Below are 20,673 nucleotides of genomic sequence, written 5' to 3'. Positions count from 1 at the left end.
TAATCCTAAATTTATAATATTCTTAAATTAATCCTAAATTTAAAATAGAAAAGAAAAAAAATGCACAACCATACCATTCTATTAATTCAATATATTATATTTCGGTAAATACATTTAGGTACGTACATTTTGGTACATACATTTCGGTATTGATATTTAGGTACATACATTTCGGTATTGACATTTATGTACATACATTTCGGTACGTACATTTTGGTACATACATTTTGGTATTGACATTTAGGTACATTAATTCAATAATACATTTAGGTTAATTATAATATATTTCGGTACAATCATGTAGGTACAAATATTTCGATACAAAAAAAAGTCAATTTTATATATTTCGGCATAGTTATTTCTGTACACTTATGTATTTATATATTTTTGTATCACAAATGTCTTTTAATATTTTCTCATTTACGTTCATTTATAATTAAAAAACTAAATATGTGCATATTAATAAAATTAAAATTCAATATGGAGAGATTAAATAAAAATACACATTAAATAACAAAAATTGAATGTAAATTTTGATAAAAAGCACTATTCAAGGGATTAAATTGAATATTTAATCTAGCACCAGGTTTTTTTTAAATTTTAATCTTTTGTAAGGACTAATGTTCAAAAACCCCTTGAATTAATGTACCTAAAAGTCAATACTCAAATATGTGTACCAAAATGTACGTAACGAAATGCATTATATTGAATCAATGTAACTATATGTTTGTACCAATGGATATACCGAAATATTCAAATATATTAATGTACCTAAATGAATAACATACAAAATTGTTATCGGAATATATATTATAAAAGAATTAGTTACCTAAATGTAGACATTAAAATATATTATGATGAATGAAATAAAAATTAAATTTAAATGTAATTGATACATTAAAATAAAAATAAATAAATAAATAAAACATCAAAATATAACTAATAAATGATATGATTAAATGTACTAGGGACTAAAATTGGATTTTAATCTTATACAAGGTTAAAATCTAAAACTCATATTTTTTAAGGATTAAAATAAAGTTTTCTATTCTAATAATCCAAGTCAAGTAAGTGAAAAATAATACTACTAAATTGTAATATTAATGGTAAACAAGATTCATATGTTAAGAGTCTTGTAAATAAAAGATCTACTCACGATGATAAAACATGTTTCTCCTGCTTATAGAGAAAAATTACTTGAATGTCACAAGTGTATACCCCTTTATTCCTTTAATACAAGTTATATGACATTTCTCTAGCACTCATCATGCACGTTGCATGATGAGTACTAAAAATGAAAGGGAATGCATGTTGTGCATAAGTTATTATCCTATTGATCATGTGTGACGGTAGGAACATTTTAGTCACACTAACAAATGAATAATGGTGTCTTAAGAGAAATCACTAAGATCGACATTATTAATCAATCCATTTTGCGATTATAGGGATGGAAAATTTTTGTTTTTTAATTAGAGTTTATAGAGGACATAAAAGAAAATGTCTTGATAGAAATATAGTATATACACAATTAGGTAATCATCAATCATGCAAGTGAATGGTTTAGTGGTTAGGGATGAATTTCAGGTTTATATCCACATTTCACACGTCTTGGGTTCAGTTTCTAACACTGATGAATCATGCGATGGTAGCCAGGAGGAAGTTGAAATGCCTTTTTTAATCTCTATGATTTCCAAAAAAAATGAACTACCATAACAAAGCCACAGTGGTCGTCTTTTTTAAAGAAGAAAAAAGCAATTACGTAAGTGATAGTTGTCAAGTCACTTAAAGACAGAAGTAAATGAATTAAGTAGGGGTGAGGGTACTAAACAAATGGATTAAGCCAATTACTCGACAACAAATTGGGAACCAAGTGGGATTGTGAGAGTGTGTTTGCTCAAAAATAAATCGAAGGGTGTGGAATCAGACATGTCCCAAAAGGCAACGACGACAAGGGCGTATTTACAAGGAAGGAATTAATATTACAAACAAATAACACGAAAGAGATTTGATGGACTAAATATTAAATAAAAATAATTAATAAAAGATCTACGTGTAATATATGGTGCATGGAAAGGTGATATGATCCAGAACAAAAGAAAAAAGCACGTGATTGCTAGCTAATTGTGAACATGCTGCCGACGATGCCTGCCTATGGTAGCTCCGCCCAAGCCTTGGCTAGCTAGCTGTCCCATTTCCCATGTCCCATGAGAGAGAGAGAGAGAGGGTTGCAGTAAAACAAAAGGGATGGGATCATGGGGGTGGACGGCAGGATGGAAATGCAGATGAGAGGTAAATGATAAAAATTCATGAGAGCTAGCTGGGGAAGATATGTATAGATGACAATAAGTATGCATGGCTTATATTATATATATGTATGTATGTATAAATATATATATATGTGTGTATAAATATATATATATATATATATATATACACACGCGCACATGCAAGGATCATGGATGATTAATTCCTCAGAATCTTGAATTATGTCTGCATAAAAATGATACTCTGGGTTGTATTACTTTATTATATAGGGGTGTGATATCCACACACCCCATTTTACTTCTCACACACCCTTCTAATTTTCGACCGTCGGATCGGATTAATTGAAGAAGATCAACGGACAAAAATTAACAAGGGATATGTGAGAAGTAATTTGGGGTGTGTGGATAACACATCCCTATTAAATATCTTGTATGCAGTAGTTATGTTTATTAGCATTTGTCTCTTAATGGCGTAATCGACTAGAAATTCTTGTATAGGTCGACCTACTCATAAAGTTTTATTACAAATTATCTCGGTGCAATTAGGAATATAACTATTTATTATGTATTTTATCATAGTTTGTCAATTTTTATGGATAAAGTTTAAATTTTTCAGCACGCCTTTACATGTAGAACCACCAAATAATGGGCTACACATGCAACCAATTCCACATAAATCTTTGATTTTAATTCGGGCAATGCAAGTAAAGACCCACTAACTTGAGCCCGGTCAATTAGCATGCCATGGTACCATGTTAATATTTCAGATAGATGGATATGTGGCTTATTACTAACACTGAATTTTTTTTTTTTTAACAAACGATATTAAGGTGGAGAATTGAGCTAAGCCTCACAATGGGTTAGCAATAATATGATTCAAATTCACCTTTTGACTATAAACGAACATAAGACCTCTCACTTACAAGGAATATCACTAGATCGTAATCCTAAGTGACACTAACATTGCTATTACCCCCTACTTGCACATTTCCAAATGATGTTTATCACAAAATGCCTTATAGTTATTAGGATTAACTACATTTCCCACCCTTTAGCTTTAGAGTGATTTTCAAATTGGCCATGAGGTTTAACTTTTTCACATTGCACCTGAGATTTTAAAATTGTATCAATTTACGCCTTTTATTAAGACCTCATGACCCATTTTTAAAATCACTTCAAACTTAGAGAGTATAAAATGTAGTTAGCCCTAGTAATTAGTAGCAAAACATTCTTCATTACTATATTTTATTTTGTGAATTTTCCGTTGCTTGACATTTTACATTCTTAAATGACCCTACCAAAGAGTCGAAGCCCTTCTCCATAAGCGCAGAGGACTTGCAGATTTTTGTGAAATGTCTCTCTTTGGGGCACTATACTTAGTTAAAATCTAACAAACCCAACCCAAGCCTTGATAGTTTAGTAGACTTGTTCTCTGAAACTGCCCAAAAGTGCTTTTGGGTTCCAATTGGACGAGGTGGTCCAAGGTAATATGGGGTCTTAGCAAGACCAACCCAACTTCAAAATTTCAAATCCTCTCTATCAAAGTTGTTATATAGCATTGGTTCCATTTCTTACCAAGTAAGCAAATTGAGGAGAAATTTCACGAATGAACTAGTGCTTCACATTTTGTAAAATATAAATATCTCAAAGTATATTTGAGATTGACTACAATACTTACATGTATTTAATACAATTATCATCTTGACTGCCATATGGTGATTGTATATATTCATATAAATTGTATATGACTGTCAGATGATGATTATATTAATTACATGTAAGTACTATAGTTAATCCCGACAAGTTTGATAACCATTTGCCTTTTGGTATTTAGTTTGTATACTTGTGTTAGTGACAGAGGGGAATATGTAGAAGGAATGAATTGGATACATAACAATGGAGGAATGATGGTGGAATATTGAAGAAATGTATAATGAAAAGAACACAAACTATGAGTACCAAAAATCATAAACCAAACATTATTTAAGCTATTTTCACCTTTAAGATTTTTTTTTTCATTCATTCTTTATTATTTCTCTTCTTCCCTTCGACCGCTCTTATGTATCCCATCATTCTTCCATATACTTTTCTTACCTCTCAAGTAAAAAAAAAAAAAAAAAAAAAAAAACCCTAACCAAAAGGTTATCAAACCGAGTGTTGATTCAGGACCAAATCTAAACTTTTAGAAAGTTGATGACTCAAAAATATAGTTTTCTCCAAAAATGAAACAGAACATCATATGAGCAAATAACACAATCATGTCAGGTGATACTTCCTACAAGCAAACACTAATTCTATATCCTAATTACACACTAAACTGCATTACGTTCCCTTAATCCAAAAGCAAGAAATACCAAGACGATATCGTAGAATAATTACATAATGACTCAACATATATTATCTTTGAAGGAAATTAATTACGTGGATTAATTTAGGTCTTTTGACGATCATTAATATTTGATATTCCTGATGAAGCTCTTTGTAACTCCATTCAACTATTCGAGTCCATTGGCCCAAGATATTGGCTGTGTTTTTATAAGATAAATTTTTTTTGTTCTAGTGAAAAAATGATGAGGGTATTTGGGAAGGGATCATTTCCACTAAATTCACCAATTCGGACCCTTGAAATTTGATCTAATGACTAAAAATAGGAGCTCATTTAAAAATTATAATAACTTTAACCGTTTGATCAAATTTCAAGGGTACAGATTTGTGGATTTGGTGGAAGGGATCCGTAGAGAATCTCTTTCCCAGGTATTTGACGGAACCAAGAGTTTTCATTGTCACCAGTCACCACCATAATATTAAAAATAGCCTGAACAGGAGAAAATAAATTGATCAGAAAACAAGGAAAGAACTTTGAAATCCCAACTTGACAGAAATCTCTAGGGTGGAAGAGACGTCGACTTTCCATACGGGGACTAAAACCTAAGTCGCCGGCTGCTGCCCGCGAACAGGAAAATAGGATCGGTCTTGGTCTGCAGTAGTGGAATTATAGAGACTTGAGAGATGGAGGGTAGTGTGTTATTCATTATTATTTGATCTGTGACACCATTTTTTTTACACAATCTTTGTTGTGTCCATTTTGTAATTTATTTCAACAATCCGAATATTTTATCTTTATAGCATTATTCATTCATCCTTGTAAAAAAATTAAACAAATATAAAATTATTAAGACATTCATCTGTAGTAAATGAAACAAACTATTCTTTTTAGACCTGCAAAACTGACATACTTGTAGACATATTATCTTTGAAACAGTAATCACATAGCTTCTCTAATCTCCATCATCTTATCTAGCCTTTCTTGGGTACTTTTGTTGAGTTCGGATGTGGCTTCTTTAGGGGATATTTCTTCCTCGTTGGTTACAAAGACGATAAGATTTGTATTACAAAGATCATGCATACAATAATAGAACTTACCTGTATTAAAGAATGTGTCAACCAATACGTAAATTTTACGTGTCTAATTAAAATTATGAAACAGAAGTTAGAGGAATTCCATCATTTTGGTCATATATCTCCGATTGGCCATTATATATAGTTTATCAGCTAGTAGGTTAGTAGTATGCTATATTCGGCAAGCAAGCATGCATGTGCCTCAGAAGCAAATGTCAAACAAATGTGTATATTAACCTACAAAATCCCTTTGACTTAAACAAAAAAACCCTTAAAATATTCCCATAAAAAAACTTAAAATTTAATTAACCTAGAGTTTTTGCCTCCTAAGTACTAATTTATACTTTATACATATATATTATCTTCGCAACAAAGCCATGTGGACCATGTAAGTTTCATAGCGTAAAGACTGGCTAGCTAGCTCATGTTCATCAATGAATGTTTGACGTAATTAGCAATAGAAAAGAAGTTTAAGTTCCTTCTCGACTTGCCCAATTGATATTAAATAACATATATTTGAAGAAATAAAGATATTATATAATATGGATAAATTGACCCCAAATGCCCAAAAAAATGGAAAATAAAATAGAACTCTTAAATATTGAATTGACTCTCTCTGAAAATGATTTGTGATTTGGGTCTTCTGCCCTATAAATGTGGGTGGTAGTTAGATTAGTTGTTGTGGCAGTTATAGTTCTCATGAGGCACTGTTCTCTTTAGCAATTGGCCTACGTAAACCAAAAAATTGAATAAAGAAATTAAAGTTGAATATGATTGCAGCCACTTGCGGATTTAGAATTCGAATATTGGGAGGTTCTAGTGTTAAACGTCTGAGTTTTTTAGTAGATACAGAGCGCGTAGCATGCAAGAAAATTTTGATTTATTCATTGAGGCATTTGTCGAACACTTGATGAACTGTTTGTTGTCAGACGAACCATGTTGCACATATGTCAACAGATATTGACATATACCGAAGCAATATGATGAGTGATATAGAGAGAATTTGTCGAGTATTTTCGACACAACCTGCTGAGTGCTGCCGACAAATGCCTAGCAGACATTACATTCAACACTTGATGGGCACAAAATGAACCAATACCAAATATTTGAAGGGTCCTTGGAAAATCTTCATATATATATATTTCCCGAAACGTGGTCTTTTGGACTACCTTGGCCTTAATATGTATCTGCCACAGATTGCAGCCATTTAGTATTATGTCAAGTGATATTTCTTTTTACCTATAAGTAAGAGGTTTTAGATTCGATTTTCGTCGATAACGAATTCGATACCAATTTATTCCTTTTGTCCCATAGTGTAAATATATTCTTGTGTATGTATATGTATATATATGTGTATATATATATATATGTATATATATAAAGTGAATATAATTGCAAAGGATGTGTTACTCAATTGGTTAAGAACATTTTCTCTTGCATTTGAGCAACCGAATTTGAATCCTTTTTCAAATACTACTTGTATATACATCAATAAACAAATAGAAAGGTTAAGTATAATTAATCTAGTTGTGGTGCATGAAAAGGAAGAAAGTTGAAGATATGATTCTAAATTTGCTTGCTTGAGAAACTTGGAATTTATTTCTTTTCCATGGTAGGGGCTTTGCGTAAAACTCAATGGAGCCTAGACATATAGATGCCTGCCTTTTTTTCCTCTAAAGATGAGACATCACAAATATAAAACATGGTCCCCTTGCCCTGCTAGGTCTGGTAAAGATGAGTCAAGTTTTCAACCAATTCCAAAGCATGAATGATGAGCTATCTAATTAATAGTAAGAAAATAATTAGGTTGGTCAATTTGTTTTAGGACTGTAATTTTACAACTACCACATGCATTTGGTGCCCTTTTTTTTTTGCACATTGAGTGATGAAATTGTTTTGATTAAATGGAGATATAAGATATTAATTATCTCTTAAATAGTATGCTTTAATTGGTGATTATGATTATTATTATGAGAGTTTTAACGAAATACTCCCGGTACTGCTTTTAACGAAAAATCATATTTTTACCTTTCTATGGTACTATTTACTACACATTTATTTGTCATTTTTTATTAAAACTAAATTTTTTTGTTGACTTTTCGTTAGTTTTCCTTATTATTATTCTTTTAGTGTATAATGGACTGTACCAACTACCGAACCTTGAAGAAACGCATTGGACTTTTTGGGTTTCAGTTATTATTATACTACATAATTATATGAATTGCTTGCCAAGTGAGAAATAATGTTATATCCTTGAAAAGCTAGTTAGTAATCTACACTTCTCTTAAAATTACTTTATTGAGAGATTATTCTCTAAAGTTGTCTCTACTATTTCTATAATCAAATTCTTATTAAAAACATTAAATTTCTCGGCTATATATATATACTGTGAAACGAGTGGATCTTATGAACCTCACATACATCAGTTGTTCACCGTTGTTCATGCTAGAATTTCTCTCATTTGAGTGAATTCCATGAAACTCACATAGATAAGTGGTCCACAGTCGTTCATGCTAATATTTCTCTCATATGATTGCATAACACACACCCACACACGACATGCACCCATTTACATATTCCGCTAGGGCGGATGGAAATAGGGACCAAGGTGGTCCCAGGACCACTCGAGTCCAGAAAATATACATGTGAAGGTCTTCTGAGAACCCTCCAAATGTTTGGTACGGGTCTCTTTTATGCCTACTAAATGTTTGATGTAATGCATGCTAGGCTTATCTCGATATGTTGCGTCAACATCATTAGACAAGTTCTCTTTATATATCACTCATCAAATTGTTTTGGCATATACCGAGATCTATTGACATGTGCACAACAAGCCTAGCAAGTGAATAAACTGAGTTTCTTATTTGTTCACTTCGCGCTCTGTTCCTATCTAAAGAACTTGTATTTAACATTGGGACCCCCAAGACTCAAATTCTAGATCCGCCACTATCGCTATTTATAGTGAAACGAGTGAATCTCATGAAACTCGCATACATCAATGGTTCACAATCATTCATGCCACTCTCATTTGATTGCATAACACACACGACATGCACCCAGTTACGACATATCAACTACTACTACGTATAAGGTACGCATGGATGATGAAACTTGTAAGTGTCGCAGTTAACAGAATCACAGGCAAAGTAATCAACAACATCAACATCCTTCCCAGCTCCAAAGGAGATCAATAATGTCATATGTTAGCTACCAAAGCCATGCACACGCAAAAGTAAAATTTAAGTCTCGGTTTGACTTGACTCTCTCTCTCTCTCTCATACAATATGATACAAACAACACGTAAAACACAAATGAAAGACCTACAAAATAATTAAGCCAGACTTCTAGTCGTGGAAAATATTCACATGCATTAAGATTTGAGACCGTTCGTGTTTTCATGGAAGTGAATCCAAAACAGGGTGACTGGGCGAAGGGTTTGGTGATGTGTTGTTGAACAACACAGCTAAATAATTTTGTGAGATGCAGTCACGTGGTGAATATCTCTCTTAGATTTTGTTGATGGATATGAAATCAACTCTTTTCTGTCAACCCAAATCGACATCCTTAATGCAAAAAAGCAGTAAAGCATTACCTTCCTAACCGTTTTTGGGGCTTTTCTGTATTAGTTCTCTTTTGCTGATAAAGCTATGAGTGTCTCGTTTAATAGAAATGCCACCCTCTCCTTTGTCCTCCCTCTTCCAATTCTTGATTAAGATCTTGAGTTCGTATTAGAATGCGACCATTCATGACAACATATATCAGATGACGTGAAAGCACGTGAATTATTAGGTTCAACACGTGAATAGATGCGATCGTTCATTCTCTACAATTATTGGTTGTTTTAGTTAGAAATCATTTTTCATTTGTGAGTTAGGTTAATGATAATTGGATAAAAACAAATCACTAAACGTGATGGATAATTGGATAACAACTTACAATAAAAATATATATATCTTCTTTGGATTGAAGTAGGTGTCACAAAGAAATACTTTCAGTAGACCTAACTAGAAGCTAAAAGCAATAGTGACGTAGGCAAGTACGTAGGTCCACCGTATCCATGTGATGTGTACGCAGCTGTACGACAGATGCACGGCGTAATACGAGGACCGTAGAATGCGGAAATGATTGGGCCCCATTGAAGGAAAAAGCCCAATACATCCTCTTTGAAAATTGAAAAAAATGGACAATTTGTAGATAAAATTGTAGCTGCGTCAAAAGGCTGTGCCGATGTAATTGGAATCTCATTTCTTCTTTGTCGGTAATATTCTTTATTGACTAAAAATTGCTTAGGTTTAGTGCTACTCATTAACTTTTTTTTATTTGCTAAAAAAAAAAAAGTTGAGATTCTACCGTAAAATTAATTGGTAGTCTGAAAAGTAGTTCAATTACTTATACACACATGCAAGGTCTCTCTTTTTCCTGTTGTGAGATTCATACTCTCAACACTAAACAAATTCAATGTGAGATTATCAATGTAGATTGTGTATAACCAAACGAGTTTAATTTTCAAATCCGTAATTGGTTTCATCAAATATCTCATAATGTGACGATGATACTAACTACTGGTTAGTAGTGCCAAGGAAATTGCATTTCATATTCATAAAGTGGAACATTAGATCATAACCGTTGTATGCGAGGTTCAGGTTACTGATAGCGATATGTTATTCTTTATTTTATAAACATGATATGATATGAATTTTAAAAGAATTACAATGCTCAAGCAATACAATATGTGCAGTAAACAAAATCTTCTCCAATAACAAATCTCAACCCCACCTCTATAACGAATTAGAATGCAATGTTGAATGATTTGCAAAATCGTTCACAAATCAGTACATAAAGAAACTCTTGATTCAACCACTACAAGCGCACAGACTCAAGCCCTTATTGATAGCACTATGTTGTTCAATACCTTGTCTTATAATAATACATATAACTAACCGGATCTACAATCAATCAAACACTACAACGTCATTTTTTTAAATAAAATTTTCAAGCAAAAACCTTGTGTCCGTACCATTGAGTACGCCAAGCAAGTCTTCCCTCCTATTCACCGGACAGTCCACAATGCACATGCACCCACTATCTAGAAAGTCAAGAGATAAAAATGAAGGAACAAAAAAGAAAGAAAATCCCTAATTTGGCAGCCAAAAAGACAAAGAGTGCGCAGTGGCACAAATTGCAAACGAAGCAAACTGGTTTCATGATTCTTCCAATATGATCACAACTCCCTCGAGCCCCGACATTGTTGACCCTACATTCACTACCCTCACCTTTTCCACAAAAACCCCGCATCTTTCTTTGAATAGAGAGACGAATGTAATTTGATTGATTGAATAGAACAATCCGATGATAAATTCAGGTCCGATTCTGAGAATTTGATGACTCTAGACGAGGCTTCGAAGTGGGACCTTAGAATGAACAATGATGCTTAGGATTTTGTGTGTTGTTTGGGGAATGCAACAAAAACCAAAGGGTTTATCTGTTTAGAGTTCAGTGTCTAGCGGTTTGGGAAGTGAGATAAAAGATGTAAATAGAGACTTGTTTCCAAGTCAATAAGAACATGTTTGAGTCGCTTAATATGACGGGCTCACCTGCTCAGCCCAATGTGCTTTTGTATTTAGATAAAATCTCAAAATCCATAAACTTCTTATTTAAACAATTAAAAAGTTTGTAATATAGTGTGTGTGTATCAAATACAAAATTGAGGGCCTCTCTAGGGTAGGGACCCTAGACGGTCCGCCTATTCTAGCTATTTTCAAGGCCAGCCTTGAGAGTATTAAATAATTAAACGAGCAAATTAAATCGAGGTTCAATCGTGGGCTACTATTCTTTCAAGCATCCTACTCTTTTTCGTTCAATTGAAGAGAACCGAACCCCTATTCTCCTCAATGCACCAAGATCATAATTTTAGACGTACAATCCTCACCCTAAAACTTGTTAAAAGGAATTAACCAAAAGGGCATTTCCGTCAATTGAGAATAAAAAAAGAGTTGAACGGAATTACCGCCAAAAAAAAAACCTTCAACTACTCGTGGGAGACCAAAGCCGCATTAATCAAGGTGATGATTTTGTCACCTTTTGACAATGTTTCTCTGCAACTTTGTTCATAAATAGCACTCCACCCCTCTGCTTTCTCCTCACACCCAAACCCTCCAACTCAAAAACCCCATCTCTCTCTCTCTCTCTCTCTCTCTCTCTCTCTCTCTCTCTCTAGAAAGCAATGGCCGCCATGGCTCCTCTGCTCTGCATTGCTTCTCTCATGGCACTGGCCAGTACCATTGTAGTCGAGGCCAGAATTCCTGGTGTTTACACTGGCGGAGCGTGGCAGGATGCTCATGCCACCTTCTATGGCGGCAGTGATGCCTCTGGAACTATGGGTAAGCTCAAGATATTTCACCCCCCTGAATTTTTTAAGCATAATATAACATAAAGTCCATTTCTTTTGGATTTAGACCCTCTAATTTCAAAACCCCACATCAAAATTTCCCAAAATCTCTCAAAATATTACAACAAAAACTAAAAGTTCATGCCTTTTGATTGTCTCTGTGTATATACAGGAGGGGCCTGTGGCTACGGAAATCTGTACAGCCAGGGCTACGGAGTGAACACGGCGGCGCTGAGCACGGCACTCTTCAACAACGGTTTGAGCTGTGGAGCTTGCTTCGAACTCAAGTGCGCAAATCAGCCTCAGTGGTGCAAATCTGGCAGTCCCTCCATTTTTGTCACGGCCACAAACTTTTGCCCTCCAAACTTCGCCCAGCCCAGCGACGATGGCGGCTGGTGCAACCCTCCTCGCACCCACTTCGATCTCGCCATGCCCATGTTCCTCAAGATCGCCGAGTACCGCGCCGGCATTGTCCCTGTTTCTTACCGCCGGTGAGCACAGCACTCTCTCTTTCTTTCTCTCTGTTTTTGTTTTATTATTTTGGTCGTTTGTAAATGCCAAATGACTAAAATGCCCTTTTTGTGGTACAGGGTGCCATGCCGGAAGCAAGGTGGAATCAGGTTCACAATCAACGGCCACAAGTACTTCAACTTGGTTCTGATCCACAACGTCGCGGGCGCAGGGGACATAGTGAAGGTGTACGTTAAAGGGACGAACACTCCGTGGATGAGCCTGAGCCGCAACTGGGGTCAGAACTGGCAGTCAAACGCCATCCTGGTTGGACAGTCACTCTCCTTCAGGGTGACAGCCAGTGACCGCCGCACCTCCACTTCCTGGAACATCGTCCCTTCCAACTGGCAGTTCGGCCAAACTTTCACCGGCAAGAACTTCAGGGTCTAATTCTTCAATTTTCCCGCTTTTTAATATATCATTTTACTTTCTTTTTCCTTTTAATTTTTGGGTTTGGTAAAAGAGAGAAGAGCAAGAAAGTAAAAGTAATGTTTGATGGTGGGGTTAAAGTTAAAGTTAAAGTTAAAGTTTTTTTTTACTGCTGGGTGGAGGAGTGAAAAAAGCTCCAAGCCTCAAAAGTGTTGTTGTAGGCAGCTGAGGTGGCTGGTAGTGTAGCCCGCAGCTTTGGTTATCTGATCCTGAATATATTTATAATTAAATACTTTAATTTTAGTATTTTTTCTGTTTTTGGCTTTTGGGGATGGTTTGCAACTTTGCATTTGGGGTGTGATTTTACCGGCAATCAAGGACCTTTGAAGGGACGTCTGCCACCAGCAGCCGAATGAGAAATTAAACAATGACGTAGAAACTTTAGATCGGACATCCTGATCACACGTGTTTTATTCGATCATCTAATAAAGGGTTATTGCACCGTCACTTACCTTTCATAAGATTTATGTTGACAAACGACCTTTTTATAAGATTTATGTTGACAAACGACATAAATGTGTTGATACAATACTAATACTGATGGCTTGTAATTGAAGTATAGTTATTAAGTATATACGACATGACAATACTCGATAATGTGTTCTTATGCTTATGATGGTCGGATATGCTACGTAGTCTAGTAACCTATGTCACGTTTTTCTCTCCTGAGTCATGTTTTTTTCTCCTTAACATACGACCAAACTAAAATTGTGACCATGTCTTCTACATTGGATTCTTTGTTGTTCGTGTAATGTGCAATTCATAGAACTTGGTTAAGACTTTCGGAATTGGTTTCATTACAACTTTCTTAAGTTTAGGAGAGCAACTTAGATGGATCGATCAGTGTAACAGTTTTAAGTCCTCAAATCCTCCACAATACATTTTTAGGTAATCGAATCCTCAGGGTTTAGGGTTTATGGTCTTTTACTCATCGTGCTCAATCAGTCCAGGTTCCCATCCAAAACTCAAAAATCAACCAACCATGAAACATCGTATACAATCCTTAATTAAATGATTATAATTTCAATTTTCAATAAAAAAAATAGAAAAAAACAAATCAACTAAAAAATAAAGTTTTTGGGATAAATTGATTGGAAAATAAGAAAATGTGAGATGGAGATTAGTAGAAAAACGGGACAGAGAGAACCCGCCATCTGTGGATACCATCACTACGGTTGTCTGGCCGCCGTCCGACTCCCACCGAAACGGTGCGAATCGGACCTTCACTGTAAGCACCATTGGTCTCCGCGAGAAAGCAAATCAAAATCGCTTCCTCTCACAAACCCAACAAGTGCCAAATATTCCCCAAAACCCTAAAATAAAAAACTGAATCGCAAAAAAATAAAAATAAAAACCCTAAAAATCAGAAATTGAAAAGAAAGAAAGGGGGCTCATATCAAGTGTATAGAATTGGACGGCCTGTCATTGCGGGTCGGACCCAATTAGGGCGAAAGAATCAGTGGAACGCAAAGATACGAGCAGAGACGCCAAAGGCCTACGATTCGGGTGAAAAGCGGCGGCGATCTTTCTGCTTCTCTTTGCGCTCCTTGATACTTTAGTCCTAATTGGGGTTTCCGCTCAAGCCTCTCTCTTTCTAATCACAGCCCTAATTTTTAACTTTTACAGAAGAGGTAGGCGATGGAGATCTCTGAGGATTTGAGAAGACAGAGCACGAATATATAGCCCTAGGGTTCCATAGAAACGGCAGATATTGAGATTGGATACCAGAAACGGCGTCGTTCTGGGTCGTGAAATGTGCCGCCGTCCAGAAATCACGCGGTTTCTTGTATTTATTTAGGCTCCTGAGATCCTCTCCGGATCTGTCCGGATCTGTCCGGATCCTTTAATACTGGCCTTTTACTGTCAATCTTGCGTCCACGAATTAATGCACTTTTTTTCGATTTTCACACGTTTGCACGACGTCGTTTGCAGCTCTCTCTCCGTTCACTTCGACGGAATTATTATTATTTTCCTTTTATTTTTTGTTTGCTCGTATACAACAAAAGATATTAGGGTCAAGCTCGGGACCTCAAGTGCAAAACGTGAACTCAAGACCTCAGGATGATTAAGTGATAAGAAAAGAAACGAGTTTACTGTTTTTCATCTGTACTAACTACACCACTCCGCCAATGGATTCAACTAAATTCAGATGGAGAAAGCCTTGTTTTGTAAGGTGTATACACTTCTCCGCAAGGAGAGTGTTAGATCAAGGTGTATACAGCCCGTTTCATACAAGTTTTTCTCGACCTGAAGACTTACGAGTCAGATGGGAGTAGCATCACATCAGGATTCAGGTAGCAAATGATAGACAAAGGAACTTAAAAAGTTTGCAGGAGTATTGTACATTGTTAAATACAGATACACCCAAAGTCGGATACCGATAGTTCGCTCTCGGGAACAAACCTTTATAGAGGTGAAATGACGAAACGGTTTCGTTCCCTGAGAGTTTGAATAAGAAGTTGGGTACTGTCCCGTCTGTCCACATATTGACTGGGAAAGCTTACACTACGAATGCATCTAAAGGCAGAGTCCTCCTTCAGGTTAGCCACTTATTCAGCAATTCTGTGTTGGGAGGATGATCCATTAAGCTGGCCAGATGGAACTGCGAAAACAGAAAGGCAAATACTCAAATCAATCATCATTGCAACTTACTTACAGATGATTTATATCAAATCGTTAAATAAGTCATTACAAACACCGAAAACTGACCTTTAGTAATCCAGCTCCATCCGCCGCTTCTTTGTTTTCCACTGATTCAGAATAAATGCAGCTCCTTCTTTTAGTGAAGCCCTTCGTCCCTCTTTGTAGTTCCACAATTCCGACGTTATGTACCTGCCACTAGGGTTGTATTCATTGATCTCTGTTAAAGCTGATATTACAGCGTTGCACACTTCCTCACCCAGTTCTTTCTTCAAATCTTTCAATTTTTCATCCTCGACGGATATAACTTCCTGAACATAAAAAGATAAACTAGTGAAAAGGAAGCAAAGGGGCAGCGAGCAAGTGCCAAGTGATTCACAAGGAAAAAGCACGGAGAGCCATTAGAGTATGATTAAAGCTTAAAAATTAGATGATTCAATAATAGCATAAGACTAAAATTTATGCTGTCAACTTTTGTATGTGGGATAATAATGTTGCAAATATTATTGCCCTCAAAGCAGGTTTATCGACCAAAGTAATTAATAGATGCTCACATTGTAATGCATAATGCGTTTTGACAGCGGAGAGTCCATTTCCAACCAGAAATTATAAATGACAATAAAATACAAACCAAACAAACATGTGAATGGAGATCCTATTTGATGAACATCAGCTACCGTCACTGGGAAAGGATTTTGCCACCACAATCACAAATTTGGCACAACTAGTTTTATAAGCAACAAAGAGAAATAACTCACGGGGATAGCCCAACTGGTTCAATCTAAGAAATCTTTTTCATTTATGCCAACATATTGGATACTTTTTTTTTTGTCAGATGCTTTCTTGTGCTACGAGAAACAGCAGAAGAACCCAACACAATGAAAAAATGGTATTAGAGAGTACCTTATGCTTCCCGTCGACTGTAGTAACTTTGAAAGGATGCCATTCTGGGTCCTTCAGGTATTCTACCCACAAGGAGCACAGCTCCATTGCCTTCTCTTCTGCTTCTTCCTCATTATACTTTCTCTTCAGTGCTTCTTGGAACGGTTTACTGTCAAGCTCACCCATTCTCCTAACACCAATTTGTGCACTACTTGATATTTCCTTCAATCCCTGCAGATTTAAGAATATTAGTAGCTTATCATAAGCATAAGAAGCTAAGAACAGAACCTTAAGAATTTTCTGGTGCACAAAGGGTCATTCCACATTACAGTACAAAATCGAAGATCCACCCCAGTGAAAAGCATTTACATAAACAAACAAAAGCATGTCTGCCTTACAATTTCAGAGTCAAATATCAACCAGTTTTTGCAAAACATGAAAGTAAGGACACATAATTAAATTCTGAATTCTTGTAAGATCATCTGAAATGTCAGAAGTCTTTTTTAGTATAAAGAGATGTAATGGAGCAACATTTATATTAAAATCAAACAGAAAAACTTACATTAATCAATTCCCTCCGGGCTTCCTGCAGCTCATCATTGCTCTTGCGCTCCTTTACAATTAAAGTTTGATTTAAAGCTTCTAAGTCTTCTAGTGATTCTTCCTTTTCTCTCAAGCCTTTGATCATGTTGTCCACCTTTTTCAGCACTTCAACATCACCGTCATCCCCCATGCGCCTTACAACATTTAAGTTCCCTCTTAGTTGCTCAATTTCCAATTCAAGAGTTTGCTTTGTATCCAGTTGCTGTTGCAGTTTAATTATTTTATTGTGGAGCTGTTCCTTTTGCCTCTGGATCAAAATGGTTGTCACATACATCAAAGATCTTCTCTGAAATCAATATATAATGTTCAGATCATTTTTAAGCACTTAAAAATAGCCAACAAACCTTCTGATCTTCAGCCAGTTTCAATAAATTTGCATTAGCCTTCAGTTGCTCCATAGAAGCCAAGTGAAGAGAACTATTTTTTATGGAATTCTACAAGAACAACAACATCACTGTTATCAAGTGTTCGGAACGATCCTTAAAGGCTTCAACAACAATGACTACAAATTAAATGCAACTCATGCTGCAATCTAAAAGTAACCAAGACAAAAAACATCACACAATATAAATAAATTAAACATAAATGCATCAAGCCTAAAATACTCATGATACAATTTGATGACACTTGAATATCATGCTAATTTTCAGTAACTTTCAACAAACTAGTTTCCATCCTTTCAATATTCATAATTTATATAAGTTCACAAGAATTTAATCATGAAATCTAAGAGAGAATGTGCAACAATGGTGCAGAACTTAGTAAACCTTTTCAATCTCCTCAGCAAGCTTCCTACTTTCATCTTCGTTGGCAACTGCACGCTTCTCCATTTCTTCTATGCGGGACTCTAGCTCTTTCTTTTGAGTTTCGAGTTGCAACTTAAGTTTTTCATGGTCGCCAAAAATCCTCTGAAAGTGCTCCCGAGCGCTCGTTTGTATCTTTTTAATCTCTATCAAAACAAAAAAAATGCATGTCAGGAAGTAATGTTGCTACAGCCTCATACCAGTATAAAATGATATTGATATATAATAAACCCAAAATGGTGAAAACCAAGCCACTTTATCCAAATCATGCAGAAACCGTACAGCTGCAGAAATGGAATATAACGAATGTAATAGATACTTGGGATTCAACTCTAATGAGGGAATCAGAAAAGTACGCAAAAAAAAAAAAAAAAAAAGCTGTAACTTCATTCTATTTGATAAATAGCACTCTTCCATTTTTTTTAATGAATAAAACAAAATCTTACCTTCATTATAAGTCTGAATGATCTTTTCTTTCTCTGTGATTACGCTCTTAATGGAGTTTGTAGTTTCACTACATTTCAGCTCCATCTCTTCCAAGTCTTTGTACTTGACCTCAATGATGTTGTTAAGATTAGTTACTAGTCTATCCTGCTTCCTGGCTTCTTCCTCCGTAATTTCAGAAATTGATTTAAGGTCTCCAATCTTGCGGAGGTGTTCTCCAACAATATTAGAAGCTTTATAGTCATCTGAACGAGCAACCCAAGCATAAAGTCCAGATTTTTGGTCACTGTTAATCTCCCAGTCCTTTTTTCCATGATGGTCTACATCATAAGCCTTCTCAAATGACATGGCATTAACATAGCCAGGCCAATCTTTCCTAAACTCCACGATCGCACTTCCCGAGTGACCCCGAAAATTCCATAAAGGGTGCACCCTTAAGGGATTGAACCCTCTCCTTATTAGCTCATCTCTCAGTTTCGATCCACTTTCCCCGACGTATCGCCCATCATTGGCCCGTCTGGTTGGAATATTAACCACTACCCCTGTCCAAGGCCACACTAACTTTTCATCCTGGTCACAATCAATTGGGGGTTCTTCCTCACCCACACGTTTAGATGGGCCACCTTCAGCTGCTAGATCATTTTCCAAATATTTCACCACAGCTAAGTGTTTGGCCTTTTCTTCTGTGCTTCTCTTTTCTGAAGTACTCTTTCCCACCCCAGAAGCATGTTGGAGAAGGTCCTTGCGAACAGAACCCCGCTTTTTCTTATTCGGGCAGAAAGGGCAAGTATATGTCCCATCTGAGTTTCTCACACTGTGTTTTCCATTCTTCAGCTCTTCATAATATTCTTCTACCTCCTCATCCAATTCTGTTTCACTCATATCAGTATCATCTTCAGAGCTATGATCCGCCACACTCCCCATTTGAACTTTGTTTAAAGAGCACTAAACCATGAAAACATAAAATATTAAATATCAAGGTCACTAGTCAAAATTGTGAGAATTCGATGGTTTTTAATGGTTCATTTTGTGGGAAGCAGAACATGTGCAACGGCAGGTTAAAGAGGTAGATATAAGTGTTTAGTTGCCACCGTTGAGTTTGAAGTGTCTAGTACGGATCAATACTGTTAATCTAATTTCTTGCGAACTTGACACTGTTTGCACCACAAAACCCAACATAAACGTCCCCAATAAAGTTCAGGAAAAGAAAAGCTTATGGGTAAATTTGTTGCTCCCTAAGCACCGAATCAACGGATTCAAAATTAAAAGCAAAGTGAAGCCAGAAAAGAAAGGACAAGCATAACCAAAGCTACACCAACATTCAGGATACATAAAGAAATCACACAAATTAAGGCTTAGGGTTACACAAGTTGAGTCCTTGTACAGCAGTGAAACCGCTTTATATAGAATTCGGGTTCGGTCTCCGCATCATTCCTTTAATTCTCTACTGCAAAATCACTCACAGGACAATTTCCAAAATAAAAATCTATCTTTGCCTTAAAAGAAACATTTTGCCATATGAAACCGCATTGTAACAAAATTCACGCAACCCTGAAAAATCATCAAAATTCCAAAAGAAAAATCGCCAAAAAATTAAATGAAAACCATACATAAATAGTGTCCTAATGTTATTCCATCGATTAAACAAACACATACACACAAATTATACAAGCAGATGCCGCAGATCAGAGAAAACACAGAGCAAAACGGAAGCTGAAGCTGCAAAGCTCGAAGCCAAACAACCCAAAAGCCCAAAATTCACAATGCATGCTGTAAATTCAACATTTCAACCAAACAAGCACATGCATGTAACGGAACAAGCAAACCCAACAGCGATCAGCTAAATTATGGAGAGAGAGAGAGAGATTGACCTGCGGAAATCGGAGCTCCTGAGCTCCAAAATTAGGGTTTGTGGGGGAAGAAGAATTGGGGGCAGGGCTCTGAGTGAGTCGCAGCAACTCAGTGCCCAGCGGAGGCCACAAAAGCGAAAGAGGAAATTGGTAATTGGAGCACTGTGCTGTCCGCGACAAGTGACAAAATCGAGAGGGCGACAAATGTATGAAATTGGAGACGTCACAATCCTAACCTAACAAACCTTTATATATAGCATTTCTATAAGGGACGCAAAACCTCTTTCACATCCCCATTTTCTTGTTCGATTGAAGTAAATAGTTTTGTTCTAAAGTTGATTTACTCAATATTTATATCTATATAATTATGATGTGTTTAATTTTAATTGGATCAAATGTGATTGTCGGATTAAGAAAAAGTTCAGATCATTCATTTTTCACGATAGAGTATAGAGACCAAG

The 20,673-nt window shown here is 35.9% G+C and overlaps 2 protein-coding genes across 2 annotated transcripts; one reads left to right on the top strand and one right to left on the bottom strand.

The window, feature by feature from the left end:
• The first annotated feature begins 11,816 nt into the window (after positions 1-11,816).
• LOC126631081 (expansin-A4-like) lies at positions 11,817-13,236 on the top strand. The gene is made up of 3 exons (XM_050301249.1): positions 11,817-12,043; positions 12,224-12,542; positions 12,642-13,236. Exons 1-3 carry the CDS (start codon positions 11,887-11,889, stop codon positions 12,949-12,951), a joined length of 786 nt encoding a protein of 261 aa, XP_050157206.1. The 5' UTR covers positions 11,817-11,886; the 3' UTR covers positions 12,952-13,236.
• Positions 13,237-15,279: 2,043 nt separating this feature from the next.
• On the bottom strand, positions 15,280-20,437 carry LOC126622509 (protein INVOLVED IN DE NOVO 2-like). Its single transcript, XM_050291311.1, has 8 exons — positions 20,234-20,437; positions 18,365-19,307; positions 17,883-18,064; positions 17,460-17,549; positions 17,075-17,362; positions 16,534-16,743; positions 15,700-15,941; positions 15,280-15,592 (listed from the first exon to the last, which is right to left on the bottom strand). Exons 2-7 carry the CDS (start codon positions 19,284-19,286, stop codon positions 15,702-15,704), a joined length of 1,932 nt encoding a protein of 643 aa, XP_050147268.1. The 5' UTR covers positions 19,287-19,307; positions 20,234-20,437; the 3' UTR covers positions 15,280-15,592; positions 15,700-15,701.
• Between the last annotated feature and the right edge of the window lie 236 nt (positions 20,438-20,673).

The sequence above is a fragment of the Malus sylvestris genome, chromosome 1 (assembly GCF_916048215.2).
Source record: "Malus sylvestris chromosome 1, drMalSylv7.2, whole genome shotgun sequence".
Lineage (NCBI taxonomy): Eukaryota > Viridiplantae > Streptophyta > Magnoliopsida > Rosales > Rosaceae > Malus > Malus sylvestris.
The sequence above is the reverse complement of the archived record's forward strand: the minus strand, read 5'-3'. Positions and strand labels throughout refer to the sequence as shown.

What these genes read in the sequence shown, in the direction of transcription:
- LOC126631081 (XM_050301249.1), top strand. Translation starts at nt 11,887, where the DNA reads ATGGCCGCCATGGCTCCTCTGCTCTGCATTGCTTCTCTCATGGCACTG. An exon ending in TGATGCCTCTGGAACTATGG is followed by an intron (nt 12,044 to 12,223) that starts GTAAGCTCAAGA and finishes GTGTATATACAG; the next exon opens with GAGGGGCCTGTGGCTACGGA. An exon ending in GTCCCTGTTTCTTACCGCCG is followed by an intron (nt 12,543 to 12,641) that starts GTGAGCACAGCA and finishes TTTGTGGTACAG; the next exon opens with GGTGCCATGCCGGAAGCAAG.
- LOC126622509 (XM_050291311.1), bottom strand. Translation starts at nt 19,286, where the DNA reads ATGGGGAGTGTGGCGGATCATAGCTCTGAAGATGATACTGATATGAGT. An exon ending in TTGCTGAGGAGATTGAAAAG is followed by an intron (nt 17,550 to 17,882) that starts GTTTACTAAGTT and finishes TTGTTCTTGTAG; the next exon opens with AATTCCATAAAAAATAGTTC. An exon ending in CCCGGAGGGAATTGATTAAT is followed by an intron (nt 16,744 to 17,074) that starts GTAAGTTTTTCT and finishes TTAAATCTGCAG; the next exon opens with GGATTGAAGGAAATATCAAG.